We start from the raw sequence: 15180 nt of genomic DNA, 5'->3' as shown, positions 1-15180 counted from the left end.
GAAAAACCTGACATTTTTGAGATTGTGAAGACCCCAGGCCGAGGGAAATAAATTATAAAAAATAGGAAATGATGTTAATCCGAAAGCGTAACAATCCAAATAGGTTTTCTGTTAGGGTTGGGTTTGGGGATAGAAAATATTGTTTGGTCAGTATAAAAGTAATAGAAGTCTATGGAAAGTCCCCACAATTCACAGAAACAAACGTGTGTGTGTGTGTGTGTGTGTGTGTGTGTGTGTGTGTGTGTGTGTGTGTGTGTGTGTGTGTGTGAATATTGACCAATCCATTGAAAGAAGTTAAAATTATGTTCACTAGTGCAAAACTAACTGCTTTTAATAAATAACTAGAGGCATGACACAGTTGTATTTGTTGTGTTGGCCTGTTTTGTGTGTGAGTGCTTTGGCAGCAGTCATAGTATTAACCATCATCAAAGGGATAAAGAGATTTAAGGTGTCAGAACAGGACACCCAACAATATGGCCTGCCACATTCGGTCAGCATAATCCTATTCATTTCTCTCTCACTCATACTTTGTCTTTCTCTCATTGCATAGGCTGGAATAGAGGAAATAAATTTACCACTACACCCTTTAACAAGGGAAGTTAATATCAGGCTAGTGTGAGGTAAGGAGTGTCCAAATGAAAAACACATTTCAACACAAAAGTGAAAAACAAAAAGCAGCACTAGATGACCGTTCTCAATGACCACATGACTTCATAGATCAGTTAAAAACTCAAATCTTTATTTATTAATTTTTTTGCATGCATCTATTGCAATTTCACCTCTTTTTTATCTATTTAAGCAAAGCATGAAGCAGCAACACATCTACAGACCACATCTACTTTTTCATTGCCTTCATTTCCTTGGAATTTTAACTCTTCTTTATACATCTTCACTTTATATATAATTGCCAAAGGGGTATTTTGGTGTTTTCAGGTTTTGTATTAACAGTTTCCAGTGTTTTGAGAGGTTACTGGTTTTTACCTCAAATTTTTGACTTCATTTAACAATATAATGAAGTAACAGTATTACGTTGCAGTTATGATTATGCAATCCCTTTGGATGATGATAATCAAGGGCAGTTAGCACTCATGTGCACATTAACATTCATTATAAACAATCACACTTGGTCTCTTAGGCTGTGGCTGGCTTTTCTGCCTCTGGCTGTGTGTCCGGGGTCACAGAGGATGCGTCGCCCACCCGAGCAAACCGAAGGAGCTTCTTCATCTTTTCCTTAGTCTCCAGCAATGTCTCCTTCACTCCCTTCTCCAGGATGTATCCGTCTGTCTCGATCTCCACATTCTCCTGTCCAATCACACCCTCCATTGCAGTCTGCAGATAGCGCAGACTCACCAGAATGGTCATCTGAAGGCAGAAGAGATATAGAGGTCAGAGTTCAAGCTCCTATAAGACTTTTTCTTCAGGTAGCTCCTCTTAAAGTGTCTTCCTAAGGTAATAGTTCAGCCTAAAAATGAAAATTCTGTCATTTATACACCCTCACTGTCATTGCAAACCTGTCTGAATTTCTTTCTTCTGTGCAACACTAAAGATGATATTCTGAAGAATATTCGGACCCTATTAACTTTTATTGTATGGACAACAAAACAGATTTTTTTTTCATCTGTTCCACAGAAGAACGAAGGTTTATAATGACGTAAATGGTAACCACATTTTCATTTTTGGTTTTCATTTTCTTTTTTAAGAGTATTTAGTTTCCTCCTTTAAAAACATTTTTGTTCCTCTCTATTATAACCACACTGTATTATAACTTACGGGGCCCGAAAAACAACAAACTACACTTGAATTTATGAAGTAACAACTGATAGTATGCCATGTTAAATATCACACTTTGTAGATAAGCAAACCTACTTTTCCTGGTTCTCACTGCAGGCGTTGGTTTGCTGTTTATTGGATTAGTGTATGAGAAGCAACTAATCATACTCTTAGTGTTACAAAGCTGTGACTGTAATAAAAGCTGAGAGCGTGATGTTTTGGGTTAAAGTTATTTTAATCCTTAAATAATGAATATTGACACCTTTGAGTTCACAACCATACTGCCAGCCGTTCCGGAAATGTGTCAATATTCAGTGATGAGTGTGTGAACCGTTCGATGTTTTGAGCACATTAGATTATACAATGTGTCATTCAAGGTTGACGCTTAAAATCATGTTGTTATTTTAGGGGAGTCCTCACAAAACATTCATAATGATCCTCTGACATCAGTTTGTGGGATAGTTCCCATTTAACATGCATTGCCGTGAGTAAATTTCTGTAGTTATCATGATTCAACATAAATTACAACATACATTTTTTAGTTGTTGTATTTCTTCAGAACTACCAATACCAAAACTACATAAATATAGAACATACATTAAAAAACGAAATATTGTAAAAGTTTTTATTGTATTTTTTTTAATCATTATATGATGTATATAAATCATTTTAATCGTTTTTTCTTATGAGGGCAAAGCGGGCATTGCTCCAGTCTATAGTCACATGATCAAATCATTCTAATGTGCTGATTTGGTGCTCAAGAAACATATCATGTTATTGTCAATGTTAAAAGTAGTTGTGCTGCTTAATATTCCTGTGGGAACGTGATACTTTTTTTCAGGATTTTTTGAGGAATAGAAAATTAAATCAAACAGCATTTATTTTAAAATATATATATTTTGTAAAGTTATAGATGTCATTTTTGATTAATTTAATGCATGCTTGCTGAATAAAACTATTCATTAATAAGAAAACTCTTACTGACCCCAGACCTTTGAACAGTTGTGTTTTGCTGACAACGGGGAAGTCGTGGCCTAATGGTTAGAGAGTCGGACTCCCAATCGAAGGGTTGTGAGTTCGAGTCTCGCGCTGGCAGGAATTGTGGGTGGGGGGAGTGCATGTACAGTTCCCTCTCCACCTTCAATACCACGACTTAGGTGCCCTTGAGCAAGGCATCGAACCCCCAACTGCAGCATTAATGGCTGCCCACTGCTCTGGGTGTGTGTTCACAGTGTGTGTGTGTGTGTTCACTGCTCTGTGTGTGTGCACTTCAGATGGGTTAAATGCAGAGCACGAATTCTGAGTATGGGTCACCATACTTGGCTGAATGTCACGTCACTTTCACATTTGTAGTCCTTATATTGCTTCTTCCTGGCAACTTATATTTAATTAGGGTGTTCAGAATTCACATGAATAATTTATGTTGGAGAACAAAACACAAAAGTCTAATGCATATCTTATTTTACTCATACATCACAAACTTCAATTATAAATGCCCATTGGAGATTCCTGAGAGAAGCCATGACTTGTAAAAGCAAATTATTTGTTTCTGTTTGGACTAGGAGGGTCAGTGGCCTGTAATTACTACTCATTCAAGCCATTAATCAGCTCATACCTGGAGAAGGAAATCAAATAGTACGCAAGGGCCGATGGTGTTCATTAAACCCATGTAGTAGCTGACAAGGGCCTGGCGGCAACCTCGGTTGTACAGGTTCAGCTCTTCACTCTGGTACTCATAGTTGTAATGGGCAGAGTTGTCCAGGAGACTGTACTGGATGCAGGGTCGGGGGGAGGCAGGGTTACAGCAGCTGAATGGGACCCCATCCAGCAGATATCGGCCATCTACATTACTCCTCACACGACTGATGGCAAAATGGAATAGACAGAAACATAAGACAATTTTTTTCTAGTTTTGTTACACTATTGATTCTGCAGCTCTTTTTATTGACTTTCTGATCAATGCATCAGGTTCATTTGATGATGAAATCCTGTTTCGGGACAAAACATTCTAAATTCAGATGCACCTTAGAAGCTAAAAGAAATCATTTTGAGATGTTTTGCAGGGTATTGCCTAACTATTGATAACTCTGACTCACTCTTCACATTCAGGTGAGTTTATCTATGATTTTTGCACTCACTCTTTCACTTCTTTGGATGTGAAGTCCAGGTAGCGGCTGCTGATCCACTGCACCTCAAACCAGTCCCTGTAATTAGTATTACCACAGCACTGCAACTCAATCTGTAAACGATCAATAGTCTCCTTCTGGAAACAACGGCCCGGTGTGTCTGTATCCTGTAGAGATATGAAACATCAGATAACTACTTTAAAATTCATCAAGAGAAATAGGACTTGAAACCCTGAAATATGACTTGAAAGTATTGTCTAGTATACAAAAGGTCTCTGAAATGCCAGATTGATTCGTTTAAATAAATATTTATAGGACTCTGCAATGCTAGATTTATTTTATTTATATATTTCAATAAATAACTAAAGTACTCCAAAATAAATAAATATCTAACATTTAAAAATCTAGCATAAGTCCAATAGTATTACAAAAAAATCGCTTGTGATTTCCACAAGAAACTTAAGAAAACTTATTGTTATTTTATTTCACACATGGAGGGAATGTATAAAATATGTCCTCCATGTGTAAAATAAAATTACAAACAAGAAATTTCAGAATTTTAAATGTGAATCACACGTACATTTTTTTAATAATTAAAAAGATTTATGCACCAAAACAAGATATTATATGAGACCAGAGAGCACTATGTAAATAACACACACACACAAACATAATATATATATATATATATATATATATATATATATATATATATATATATATATATATATAATTTAATATAAAATGTCTGTCTGTGTACTATATCTGTTTACTGTATGTGTAAATTACTAAATCATATAAAACCATATCACCTTATTGCTGTTAAATAACTTTTAGACCCCACTTTATTCCTTTTGACTTTCTCTCACCAACCTTGTAGAAGCGGATGCCGTTCTTCAGTCCGATCTTCAGAGACTCCTCGAGGCTGGGCTGCAGGGCGAAGCTCAGAATCATGGCCACCAGCAGCAGGGAGGTGAGGAAGACAGAGAAGCAGAAGAACGGAGGAAGAAACATCTTCCAGCGCGGGAAACGCGTGGGGTCCAGTGAGTCCTGGCAGACTTTACCAGCACAGATGTTGATGCCCACTGACGCTAACCCCACTGCCATCAGCAGATTTGGTACAATGTGGATGTCCATACTGTGCATCACCTGTATAGAGTGAGAAGGGTTGAATATTTGTTATTTGTCATTTTTGTTTTTTTTGTTTTTGCTGTTATGCGCTGACATTTAATCAGGCCCAGTGTTTACTTTCTTTACTAAAGGCTGACCCCATATCTGAAAACTTATTTTTTTAATTAATCAGTATAAGAAAAAGGGTTTACCTACTATTTACATTTCATTAATGCATCTGACAATACTTTTATCCAAAGCAACTTACATTGAATTAATGGTACTTATTTACATTTTAATAGTTCTTGTTGTTGCTAGCACCATACTTTACTGTTTCAGCTACAGGAAACCATCAAGCAACTTCAATTCTTCCTGCATCTGCATATAACCTACAGACATCATCAAAAATTTTAGGTTATCTATTGTTATGTTAAAAAGTGTAGACCTTGAACAGAAGCATTGTATGAGGTTTTTTTTTAATCCTTCGTTTCTTTCCAGAATACTCTTTTCACTCATTATCAGGTTTCATTGTGATGTTTATTGACTTCATTATAGATACAGGCTCAGGTATTGTTGCACACTACAGGACATTATCTGAGTGCCAATCCTCAGATTATGGGAGATTATTCCTCTCAACAAAACAAAGCTAAGGCCTGTTACACTGCTGTTGACAGTATAAAGGGTAAATGAAAGGAGTAATTGTTGTAGTATTGTAAATATAATTGTAATTTATTAATTGTGTCAAATAAATAATATATGCAAACCATTAAGTAAATATAGTTAATGAGTGTGGCCAAGTGTGGTGTTCCATACTCAGAAATGGTGCCCTGCATTTAACCCATCTAAGTGCACAGACACACATACCGTGAACGCACATTCAATGCTCGGCGCCCGGTGAGCAGTTAGGGCTTCAGTGCATTGCTCAAGGGTCTCAGCTCAGTCGTGGTATTGAAGGTGGAGAGAGCGCTGGTTATTCACTTCCCCCACCTACAATCCCAGCTGCACCTGAGACTCAAAGCCACATCCTTCGGGTTACAAGTCCAGCTCTCTATCCATTAGGCCACAACTGCCCCCCTGCAGTGCATTTCTTATTATCCTCTCACACACTTTATAGATCCAAATGGACTATAATGGTTTCCATTTATGTTTTTGGAAAACAAGCATGAATCTAGGGATGCATTTGTACCTCACATTCTTCAATTTCAGGTTATATTACTGTTTTTTAAAAATTTGATTACCTCTGATCTGCGATGTAGCTCAGTTTTAAGGAAGACTCCCATAGCAAAGGTGATGGCTCCAGAGAACATGGCCACCCATGAAAGCAGCCATAGACCCTGGGCCAGACGCACCCTCTTTTGGAAGGGGAACTTTATTTTTAACAACACCATGCTGCATAGGAAGAAGTGTAGGACAGAGGAGAGAGGAGCTTAGATTGCAGAAGAGGAATTTAATAGAGGTCATGTTATATCAGTATCCAGCATAGCAAAAAAGAAACAGTCATTATCAGGTAAATTGCCATCAGGTTCTGTTACTTCTAATAATAAGGAACAATCTGGTGTCCCTTTGGAAATCATCGACATAATACTTTCAGTAACTGATACAAAAAAAATAGTTTAATGTTGAATTAAAATTACATTTCAAGTTGTCCCCAAGATCATCTGATTTTAGCAGAAGAAAAAATAATTCTTTACCTTCAAGAATATTTGAGTGCCTTTCTTTGAGAGCCTGAGCCTTCAATGTGCCTCCTACAGTTTGGCAGCCATTTTGGTTAGGTCTGAAAAATATGATATAGAGTATTATATCTTGAGTGTCATAATCACCTGTCATGTCTGATCCTATTAGACCAATTCCACCAATGAGAATCCAGGCCAGCGTCCTCTTATCAAACCTGCCCTTGGTCAACAAGTCCAGAAGAGTGCCTGAGGGAGGGGTTTTAAACAAACTGTGAAACTGTAAAGAATGGAGAAGAAAACAGGCATGACAGAATGTGATGCATTCCTGTGAGCCTCAGTCTATACAGCAGGGTCAGAAATAAATGAGGACACAGCTGAGGGCAAAAACACACAGAGAGATAAAAATGCCCATGTCAAAAAAACAGCCAAATTCTAACATTTTATTTCAACATTTTTGGATATGATATGATATGATATAAAATAAAATATATAATTCATATTCCATTGCAGGCCAAGATTCAAGATTTGTATTTGTCACATACATGATTTTATAAAGCATATATAACCAGCAGTGAAATGTGAGTGTTTTATTTGGACATAAAGACACCCTTAAAGGGACTAAGACAGATATAAACCAATCTGAAGTGTAGAGCAAATTAGCACACAAGACTTTATTAATACATTCCAAATAAAAAATACAAGGATATTCTATATAAATGTACATGGTTATGTGGCTTATTTTTTTCTAACAGAGACTATAACTAATATTCTATCAGAACTTTCCTAAATGTCACAGTATACAATAAATACACTCTCCGTTTAATTTTAATTTTATAAAGGCAAACTTTATACTTTGGTTAGCTATAAATTAATATGAATATCTAGCTATATTATTTTATTTCTAACCAATCTTTTAATATTTCACAATGTCCAGGGCAAAAAGGTAAAAAAAAAAAAACAATAATATTAAGGATAACTTTTGAGAAATTGTACTTGTTAAGATAGAAATTAAGTGTATTTCACAAATACCAGACCCATCAGAGCCACAGTTATTTGCATCCTTGCTGAAATATAGGTAATGGGAGATGTTAGAGATTTTTAATGTTACAAATACAGTTTACACACAGACGTCAAATTAAATGTCTGCTGCATCCTTCCCTTCAGCATCATTCACTGGAGGAGGAATCTGATTCAAAAACTCATTCAGCATCCTTTGAGCTGTAAGATAGTTGACATCAGTGACAGTTCCCTCTCCACCTGTCTGTCTGCTGGGCCTTATCTCATCTAGATTAAATGGGTTTGGGGGAATTAAGTGGATCTCTGTGTTCATGGTTAATTGGTGCACTTCATGACTTGGTGCCTTTGTAACTGCCATCATTTTGTGGATTGGCACATCATTAGTAAAAGAAAAAGGAAGGTGTGAGTCACTTCCTTCAGTCACAAGTTGCCCTGGCTCTGCCCATGGATCATGATCATGTTTCCACGGCAGAAAGACTGTGACAGGCTGTTGTCTGGCACCTGAGCATGTGTGTCCAGTCTGTGGCCATTCAAAAACATCCCCTTTTCCATCAAATGGTTGGTTGTTTCTGAGCTCCTTCACCCTCTCTGATTGGTCACCATCAGTTTGGCCTGGAAATGTTTGAGAACATAAGAAGTGCTCCGGTGCTTCATGAGAGTCAAAGTGATTTTTCAACAACTCTCTAGTCATTGAGGGAACCTAAAGAGAGAAAGATGTTAACCTTTAACCTTTTGATGTGTTTCTTTATGTTAAAATACTTGATTGTGCAGACACAAGTAAATAAACCATGCCGTCTATAGTGTGAGCAATGATGCATTTTATTTATTTGAACAAATGTATATATTTCCCCCTCTTTGTTCAGGTCAGAAATTATGTCACAACAATGCTGATTGGTTGGCGATCAGTTATGCTGTGATGTGCAAAAAGAGGCGAGCCTTCTAAAATCAAGCCGTATTTGTAAAACATCGACTATGCAACAATAAAATATCACGTTAATAATATGTATAATATCATAAGTGTACTATATAAGCAGTTTTGTGGGGAATTGACTAGTTTGTGCAAGAATCAGAAGACATCTGTTTGTTGTATCTGTCTATGGGTTGCGCTTACATTGATGTTTTCCAGAGAGCTGATGGTCTTCTGAGACGTATCCAGCTGTTTAGTCAGATCTGCAATTCTCTGCATGAGGAACTTCCTCTCTGAGTCCAAGCTGTCTACCTTTCAGAATAAGGTAAAAAAAATACTGTTTAAACATAACACGGGTGTTGGTATAGCACTACTGAAATTTCAGCGGATGTGAATTTTATTCTTATAGAGCCCAGTGCACGGGAAAGCAGGTGCTTTAATAAGTAGCCATAAGGCCTGAAAAGAACACCATCATATTTTACTGATGTGCACTTTATGTATTAGAAAAAAAACTTAAGAAAGCAATTCACGACACAGAGCTTCTTTTATTGTACTGTATGTGTATCTTTTGCAACAACCCCTGTTTTCTTGTTAATCATATTCTTTGTTTTTATATTTAATATAAACTTTTATGGCAGGCACAAATCTCACATCTATCCCCCAAAATGATGATTTGGTCCCACCTCAGAAGTCTTGACCTTTGAATAGTTATATTGAACTGATTTACATTTCAGTGTAGTAATAAATAATTATTAGTTCGCTCATTGTACCAATTTAGGTAAATTTTTATGCTATTTAAAAAAAAATAGTAGTCTATTTTGTAGTCTATTTTAGTAGTCTATTTCTAAATTGTAGTCTTTTTGTGAAAAATGCCTTCTACAACTTGTGTTAAACTTACTGCAGTTTTGAGTTTCTGCTCCAAGACACTGTTTGCCTGCTGAGAAACAGAATAGCTTTCCTGTAGCCTACAAATTAAACATAAGAGAGAATAAAAGATGAGTGCTATCATTTATGAACTAAAAACCTATTTTATTCACAGTACTGCTTTTAGATGCTGACCTTCTGTATTTCTCTTTAAAGCTGACTAACTCTGTCTTGGTACATTTCAATTCTGCCTCCATGTTCTCAATGCATGCCACTGTCTGCAACAGGTTCTCATGTAGCTCTTTGTTGTACTCCTCCAGCATCCTGCAATATATTACAGATCAGTGTGTTTATCAGTCTTTGTCAGGAGGTAAACTGCTGTGTTTCTGCAGAAGCTCAGTATCATAGATCATTTGTAAAGGAAAAATACTATGACTCTGCTCTGGACAGATTAACAGAGACAGATGACAATAGTAGCAATCGATAGGGCTCAGGCTGGATGGCAGAGTTTAGGACACGGAGCAGTGTAAAGTGGGGGAAAGCTCTGGAATAAGAGCAAAATCAATCGTCTGAACCAACCAATCTGAAAAAGGGGGGAAACCACTTACTGAACTCTATCCATGGAACCAGATGAATCCTAAGGGCGCGAGAGAAGAGAGAGGGGGGTGAAACAGTAAATAGAGGACAGAACAGGACAGAAAATAGAAAATAGATTTTTGAAGTGATATGTGCCAGAGAAGACCATTGATTGATGACTCATCTGATTCAATTGTGTTAATCAAGGGATATGGACACAATGAATGGTATCCCTCATGCTTCCAGCATGATTTATCTAAGGCTATCAATAATTCAATCTTTATTTTAATTATCCCTTCATTTTGATCTTTCTGATCTGTGTTTGCTATAACACATGTACCAATTACAACTTATTAAAGAGAGTCAGATGCTGACTGCTTCTGTTACCCAAATGTTTGTGGAGGGGAAAAAAAAGCTCAAATAAATATGTTTGTTTAATTTATGGAATATATACACTACTGTTCAAATGTTATTTGGAAATCATTCTAATATGCTGATTTGGTGCTCAAGAACCATTTGTTTTTTATTATGACAGCTGGAAAAAAAGAAGTATTGCTTCATGTTTTTGTGGAAACCGTAAAAAAAATTTATTTCCCAAAATTCTTTGAGGAAAACGTTCAAACGAACGGCATATATTTGAAGTAGAATATACATTAAAAACTCAACATTTGCTCATACTGATTTGCTTTATTTATTTTTTTTATATAGATTTTTTAATTGTTTAAATTGTATTCATAAAAATGTTTTTTTTTTAATTTACAGGTTTGTTGCAGGGCTCCAAAAATGTTATATTCCAAACCTCATATAAAATTATTGCAATACAAAACATACATTTCATATTTCTTGTTTTTTATTTATTTTAATGTTTTTCTAGAAACATTTTTAAGAGGTTCAGACCATATTTAAAAAAAAATTGCATTTTTGGTCTTTTGATGAACTCACCCTGTGTGGTTTGGACTGCCTCCTGTGTCCCATGTGTTTGGGTCTGTTACTTTTCTCTGAACTAGCACTGGTGGATGATTTACTCGACTGGGACTCTGTCTGAAGCCCTGCGGCTCGCAGAGGCGGCGGTGATTCCCGCTTAATATGAAAGTTCCTGGATGGGCCATGACTACTCTGATGTCGCCCTTTTTGTTTCGAGAAGTTGGTGTGGATAGTTTCTGGGCTGGTGCTGGTACCATCAGTGAACATCTGAGAATATTGCCTGTGGTGCTCTTTACCTGAAGCAGCTTCTTGTTTTTCAGCTTTTGAAGGGCGGCGGGGCGGTGGTGGAGGACTGGTCAGGTTTCGGTTGTGGTTTTTGCTCTTATGTGATCGAGAGAGTGAGCTTGAATCTGTTTTTCCTGAATCTGGTCTCTCAGCTCTAATGGGCTGCTGTTTTGGTGGTGGCACAAAGCTCTCCTGCTTGCCGCTGCGGGTCGTGCGCTCTTCATTGGGTGATTTTGGTGGCGTTGATGTGTTTATACCAAAAGAGTTAAGAGCACAGGGACTGATAACCTGCTTGGTGATCTCGTCCAGAAATGCAGAGAACTGTAGCTTCCCTTTCACAAAGTTATCCCTCGCAGCTTCCTTAGAGATCTGCTTGGATGCTCCTGTGACGTGCACCCGGGTGGAGAGCACCTCCATAGACTTCGCTTTCCTGAAGTTTCCATCTTTCTGTCCCTCATCTTTATTTTTCAGAATACCTTTGCTGGGCAACTGAATAGATGAAACTGCCTTCTTGGGAACCACTCTGCCACCGAGAGTGTTGTCAGTATTGCCCCCAAATGCAAGGCTTTGCCCCAGGCTTGCAGTCTTGTAAAGTGGCCCATGATCCATGGAGTGAGATCCTGCTGAGTAACCATCTTTGTGCTTGTTTTGTTGAAGGCCCTCTTCACTTTTGCTATGGCCCCGGGAGAGTTTTGGCATCCAATGCCCATGCTGAGAACCAGGCAGCAGTTCGATTGCATTTTCTAGACTGTGGCGGTGCCTCTGATCTCTCTGATCAAAATCAAAATCCACGGATTCTCTGTCATGGCTTTTCCTTCGGACCTCAGGGATGTTGGAGCAGGACAGGGAATGCTGGGGTTTGTGCATGAGATTCGTCTCATCATCCAGGCTGGGGTCAGAGGTCAAAGATGCAGATGAAGAAGTGGAAGTGGAGGAGGACAGGCTGGAGGAAGACATTTTAGAGAAGCTGTGATGGTCTCCAGACATTTTAGGGTTTGCGGGATGATAAAAGTGATGCTGGTTGCCGTGGTGATGGTGAGTATGTTTATCAGCGTGTTTTACGTGACTGCTTGAAGAGTTGGGACTGATTTAAAAGGGGGTTACATAAAAAGATTTGAAATTAATAATAATAAAAATAATGTCAAAATGTGATCTGTTCTGGTTATATATTGACTTATTTACACAACAGCAGTAGGGAGATTCACAGTGTGTTGAATAACAATTCTCAGTAATTATCTCAGAAAAAATATATATACTGAGTTTTTTTGTGTTAGAGTCCACAATGTACAATTTTCCCACTATACTAATGATATATAGTTTCAATTAATCATAATTACAGAAAGTAGAAATAAGGAGGAAAGAATATTAAAGATAGATAGATAGATAGATAGATAGATAGATAGATAGATAGATAGATAGATAGATAGATAGATAGATAGATAGATAGATAGATAGATAGATAGATAGATAGATAGATAGATAGATAGATAGATAGATAGATAGATAGATAGAAAATCTTTAATTAATTGTACATATCCTCCAGAGAAAGTTTAAACACATACCTGTGTGGTCCGCGGTGGTGATAATGGTTGTGCTGGTAATGATGGTTTTGATGATGCTGTTGAGGTATGGGATGGTAATGTTTGTACATTTTCACCTCATCCTCTGAGGAGCCATACACAGGTGTGAAGTATCTTTCCATCTCTTATACTCTCTACACTATCAGTATTTAGCTATTTTACTCTGTTGATGCCTCCCTTGTAATTCCTGAAAATGATTTGTTCAGCTCTGATTTGGGTATGTGATCTTTGCAGAGTTTTGGGGGTCTGTATAAAATTTGTTGTTAAGGTTCCAGGAATCTGAAGAATGAATGATCTTCTAAAGAAATATATTTAAAAGTGCATCCTTTCACAAGCAGATGTTTCTCCACCAGGCTAGAGCAGCAGGAGTAAAACAAGTTTAATGCTGCCAGGGCTTTCTGTCACCCAATATCCATCTGATTCTGATGTAATGAATCCACATCCTCATGGGGAGAGCACAGCTGGAACACAATCGATTGGCTTTGCTGAAAGGACATTGCATTATATGGTATCTGGGTTACATACACAAAATGGTGTGAATGAAATTCACAAGTCTACTCCGTTATATCACAATGGATTTATTGGATGACATTTATATTCAAAGGCATAGACAAATATGGCATTCTTGTCACATACTATCACCAAAAAACATATTTTGCTTTTAATGCCTAGTGCAATTGACATGGGAATTTTGTTAATAACTTTATTATTGTGCATTAATTTTCATACCCATAAAACATTTGGCCTATATGTATCGGCCATCTTCCATTTCTCATGCTCATGTTCAAAACACATGGAATCTGATAAATAAATAATAAATAAAAGATTAAGACTAATATATTATTTCATTGGCTGAAGGTTTTTATTCAGTTAGGAAGTTTACTTTAGAAATGTAGTAATAGGATACAGATTACAAGTTACCCTGTTTAAAATGTAATAAGTAGTGTAACTATTTCTAACTATAACTGATTACATTTGATTACTTTTAGATTAATTTTCTACATTTCTAATTTATTCAACTGTTAATCATTTTCAAACATTTAAACCATACAGGGTTAACCTTAGTGTATACTGATCAGCACTGGAATTAAGATTATTCAATTTTAATTTTAAAGCCAAAAAATCAGGCCCTCTTTTTACTCTGAGATCATTTTGAGGTTAAATACAAATTTAAAACCATAACAGGAAATAGTTTAGTACATATGATAGCCCTCTGTTATTTTTATTACATATTTGCATAGTTATAACTGGAAACACTGGCCTTTGACAATGCCTTTGGGAAAAAAAACTGTTAATTGTAAGAAATATATATACATAAAACTAAATACAAAATAAAACCATTATCAAATAAGCATGTGTCCTAAACTCCTGAAACATTGGAGTCTCATGTATTAGAGCAGTCAATGCAATTTATGAAAGAAGTCAATTTTGATGTTTGTGGGGAAAAAATTGGGGTTGTAATCGATAACATATTCATTCTGTAATTTAATTAGGCCCTACACATTTCTAAGTAACTGTAACTGATTACAATTACATTTGTTTTGTGATCAAATTACGTAATTTAGTTACATGTAACTAGTTACTCCCCAACACTGAGGACTGATAGGATTCAAGCTATTCATCTCTATTCATAGGCAAATGGCCTATGTGTGATTTGATTAATGTGTGACCGATGCCATCTAGTGGCAACTTTCAAATGAAAACCCAGGCCTTACCATAGACTGTATAAAAACTGGTACGATGAAGTACAATAAAACGAGACATATTAGCGATATATTAGCAGTGGGTCGGAAAGTTAGTGTCTGATGATGACGAATATGCGAAGTCATTTCAAAAGCTGTCGCACAAATGACGACAGCTGCCAAAAATAATAAATCATGCATTGCTATAGTCTTTAAGAATGCAAAACAAGTTGTATCATTTACATCAGTTTGGGAGATTAAATGATGTATTTTAACTTTGATGATCGCTAAAACTTAATCCCAAAATGATTGTTCTCATTTAGCGCAGTAATATAAAATCGTTTATCAGATTAATTGTTTTCCAGATGAGCACTGAAAGCATTCGTCACTAAACAGGTTTCTGTTGGCTCATGATGAATGTTAAAACATAAACAGGCAGTATACTGGTATTTCGTGTTTTTAAGTGTGTTGCCCCCCCCCCCTTTCCTTCACACTGTCTTTATATGGACTTAAGGACAAACACCAGAGGAGGAGACGTGCTCGAGGTCACGTATACCCCTCACACAGTGTGATAAAGACACGATTTCAGTTTCTAAATTCAGGTTAAATGTACCTTTATTCATTTTTTATTGGAAGCAGTTTACAAGTGAGTAACAAATAACGTTA

At 36.7% G+C, this 15180-nt stretch overlaps 2 protein-coding genes across 2 annotated transcripts; both read right to left on the bottom strand.

Annotated features, from left to right (window-relative positions):
* Positions 1 to 718: 718 nt before the first annotated feature.
* Positions 719 to 6798, bottom strand: rom1b (retinal outer segment membrane protein 1b). The gene is made up of 6 exons (XM_059515947.1): positions 6698 to 6798; positions 6245 to 6395; positions 4770 to 5045; positions 3909 to 4063; positions 3386 to 3632; positions 719 to 1362 (listed from the first exon to the last, which is right to left on the bottom strand). The coding sequence occupies exons 2-6, from the start codon at positions 6392 to 6394 to the stop codon at positions 1132 to 1134; spliced, it is 1059 nt and encodes a 352-aa protein (XP_059371930.1). The 5' UTR covers position 6395; positions 6698 to 6798; the 3' UTR covers positions 719 to 1131.
* A 663-nt stretch (positions 6799 to 7461) lies between these two features.
* Positions 7462 to 13522, bottom strand: si:ch211-276i12.4 (uncharacterized). The gene is made up of 7 exons (XM_059515946.1): positions 12815 to 13522; positions 10986 to 12336; positions 10076 to 10104; positions 9663 to 9791; positions 9502 to 9568; positions 8808 to 8915; positions 7462 to 8396 (listed from the first exon to the last, which is right to left on the bottom strand). Exons 1-7 carry the CDS (start codon positions 12952 to 12954, stop codon positions 7815 to 7817), a joined length of 2406 nt encoding a protein of 801 aa, XP_059371929.1. The 5' UTR covers positions 12955 to 13522; the 3' UTR covers positions 7462 to 7814.
* Positions 13523 to 15180: the final 1658 nt, after the last annotated feature.

This window comes from Carassius carassius, chromosome 29, assembly GCF_963082965.1.
Source record: "Carassius carassius chromosome 29, fCarCar2.1, whole genome shotgun sequence".
Classification (NCBI taxonomy): Eukaryota; Metazoa; Chordata; class Actinopteri; order Cypriniformes; family Cyprinidae; genus Carassius; species Carassius carassius.
The sequence above is the reverse complement of the archived record's forward strand: the minus strand, read 5'-3'. Positions and strand labels throughout refer to the sequence as shown.

Coding starts and splice junctions, on each gene's coding strand:
- rom1b (XM_059515947.1), bottom strand. CDS start 6,394: ATGGTGTTGTTAAAAATAAAGTTCCCCTTCCAAAAGAGGGTGCGTCTG. Junction 4,064..4,769: donor ACGGCATCCGCTTCTACAAG/GTTGGTGAGAGA, acceptor ATATCTCTACAG/GATACAGACACACCGGGCCG. Junction 3,633..3,908: donor ACATCCAAAGAAGTGAAAGA/GTGAGTGCAAAA, acceptor TTTTGCCATCAG/TCGTGTGAGGAGTAATGTAG.
- si:ch211-276i12.4 (XM_059515946.1), bottom strand. CDS start 12,954: ATGGAAAGATACTTCACACCTGTGTATGGCTCCTCAGAGGATGAGGTG. Junction 10,105..10,985: donor GGCAGTCCAAACCACACAGG/GTGAGTTCATCA, acceptor TCGCGCCCTTAG/GATTCATCTGGTTCCATGGA. Junction 8,397..8,807: donor GCTCTCTGGAAAACATCAAT/GTAAGCGCAACC, acceptor TTCTCTCTTTAG/GTTCCCTCAATGACTAGAGA.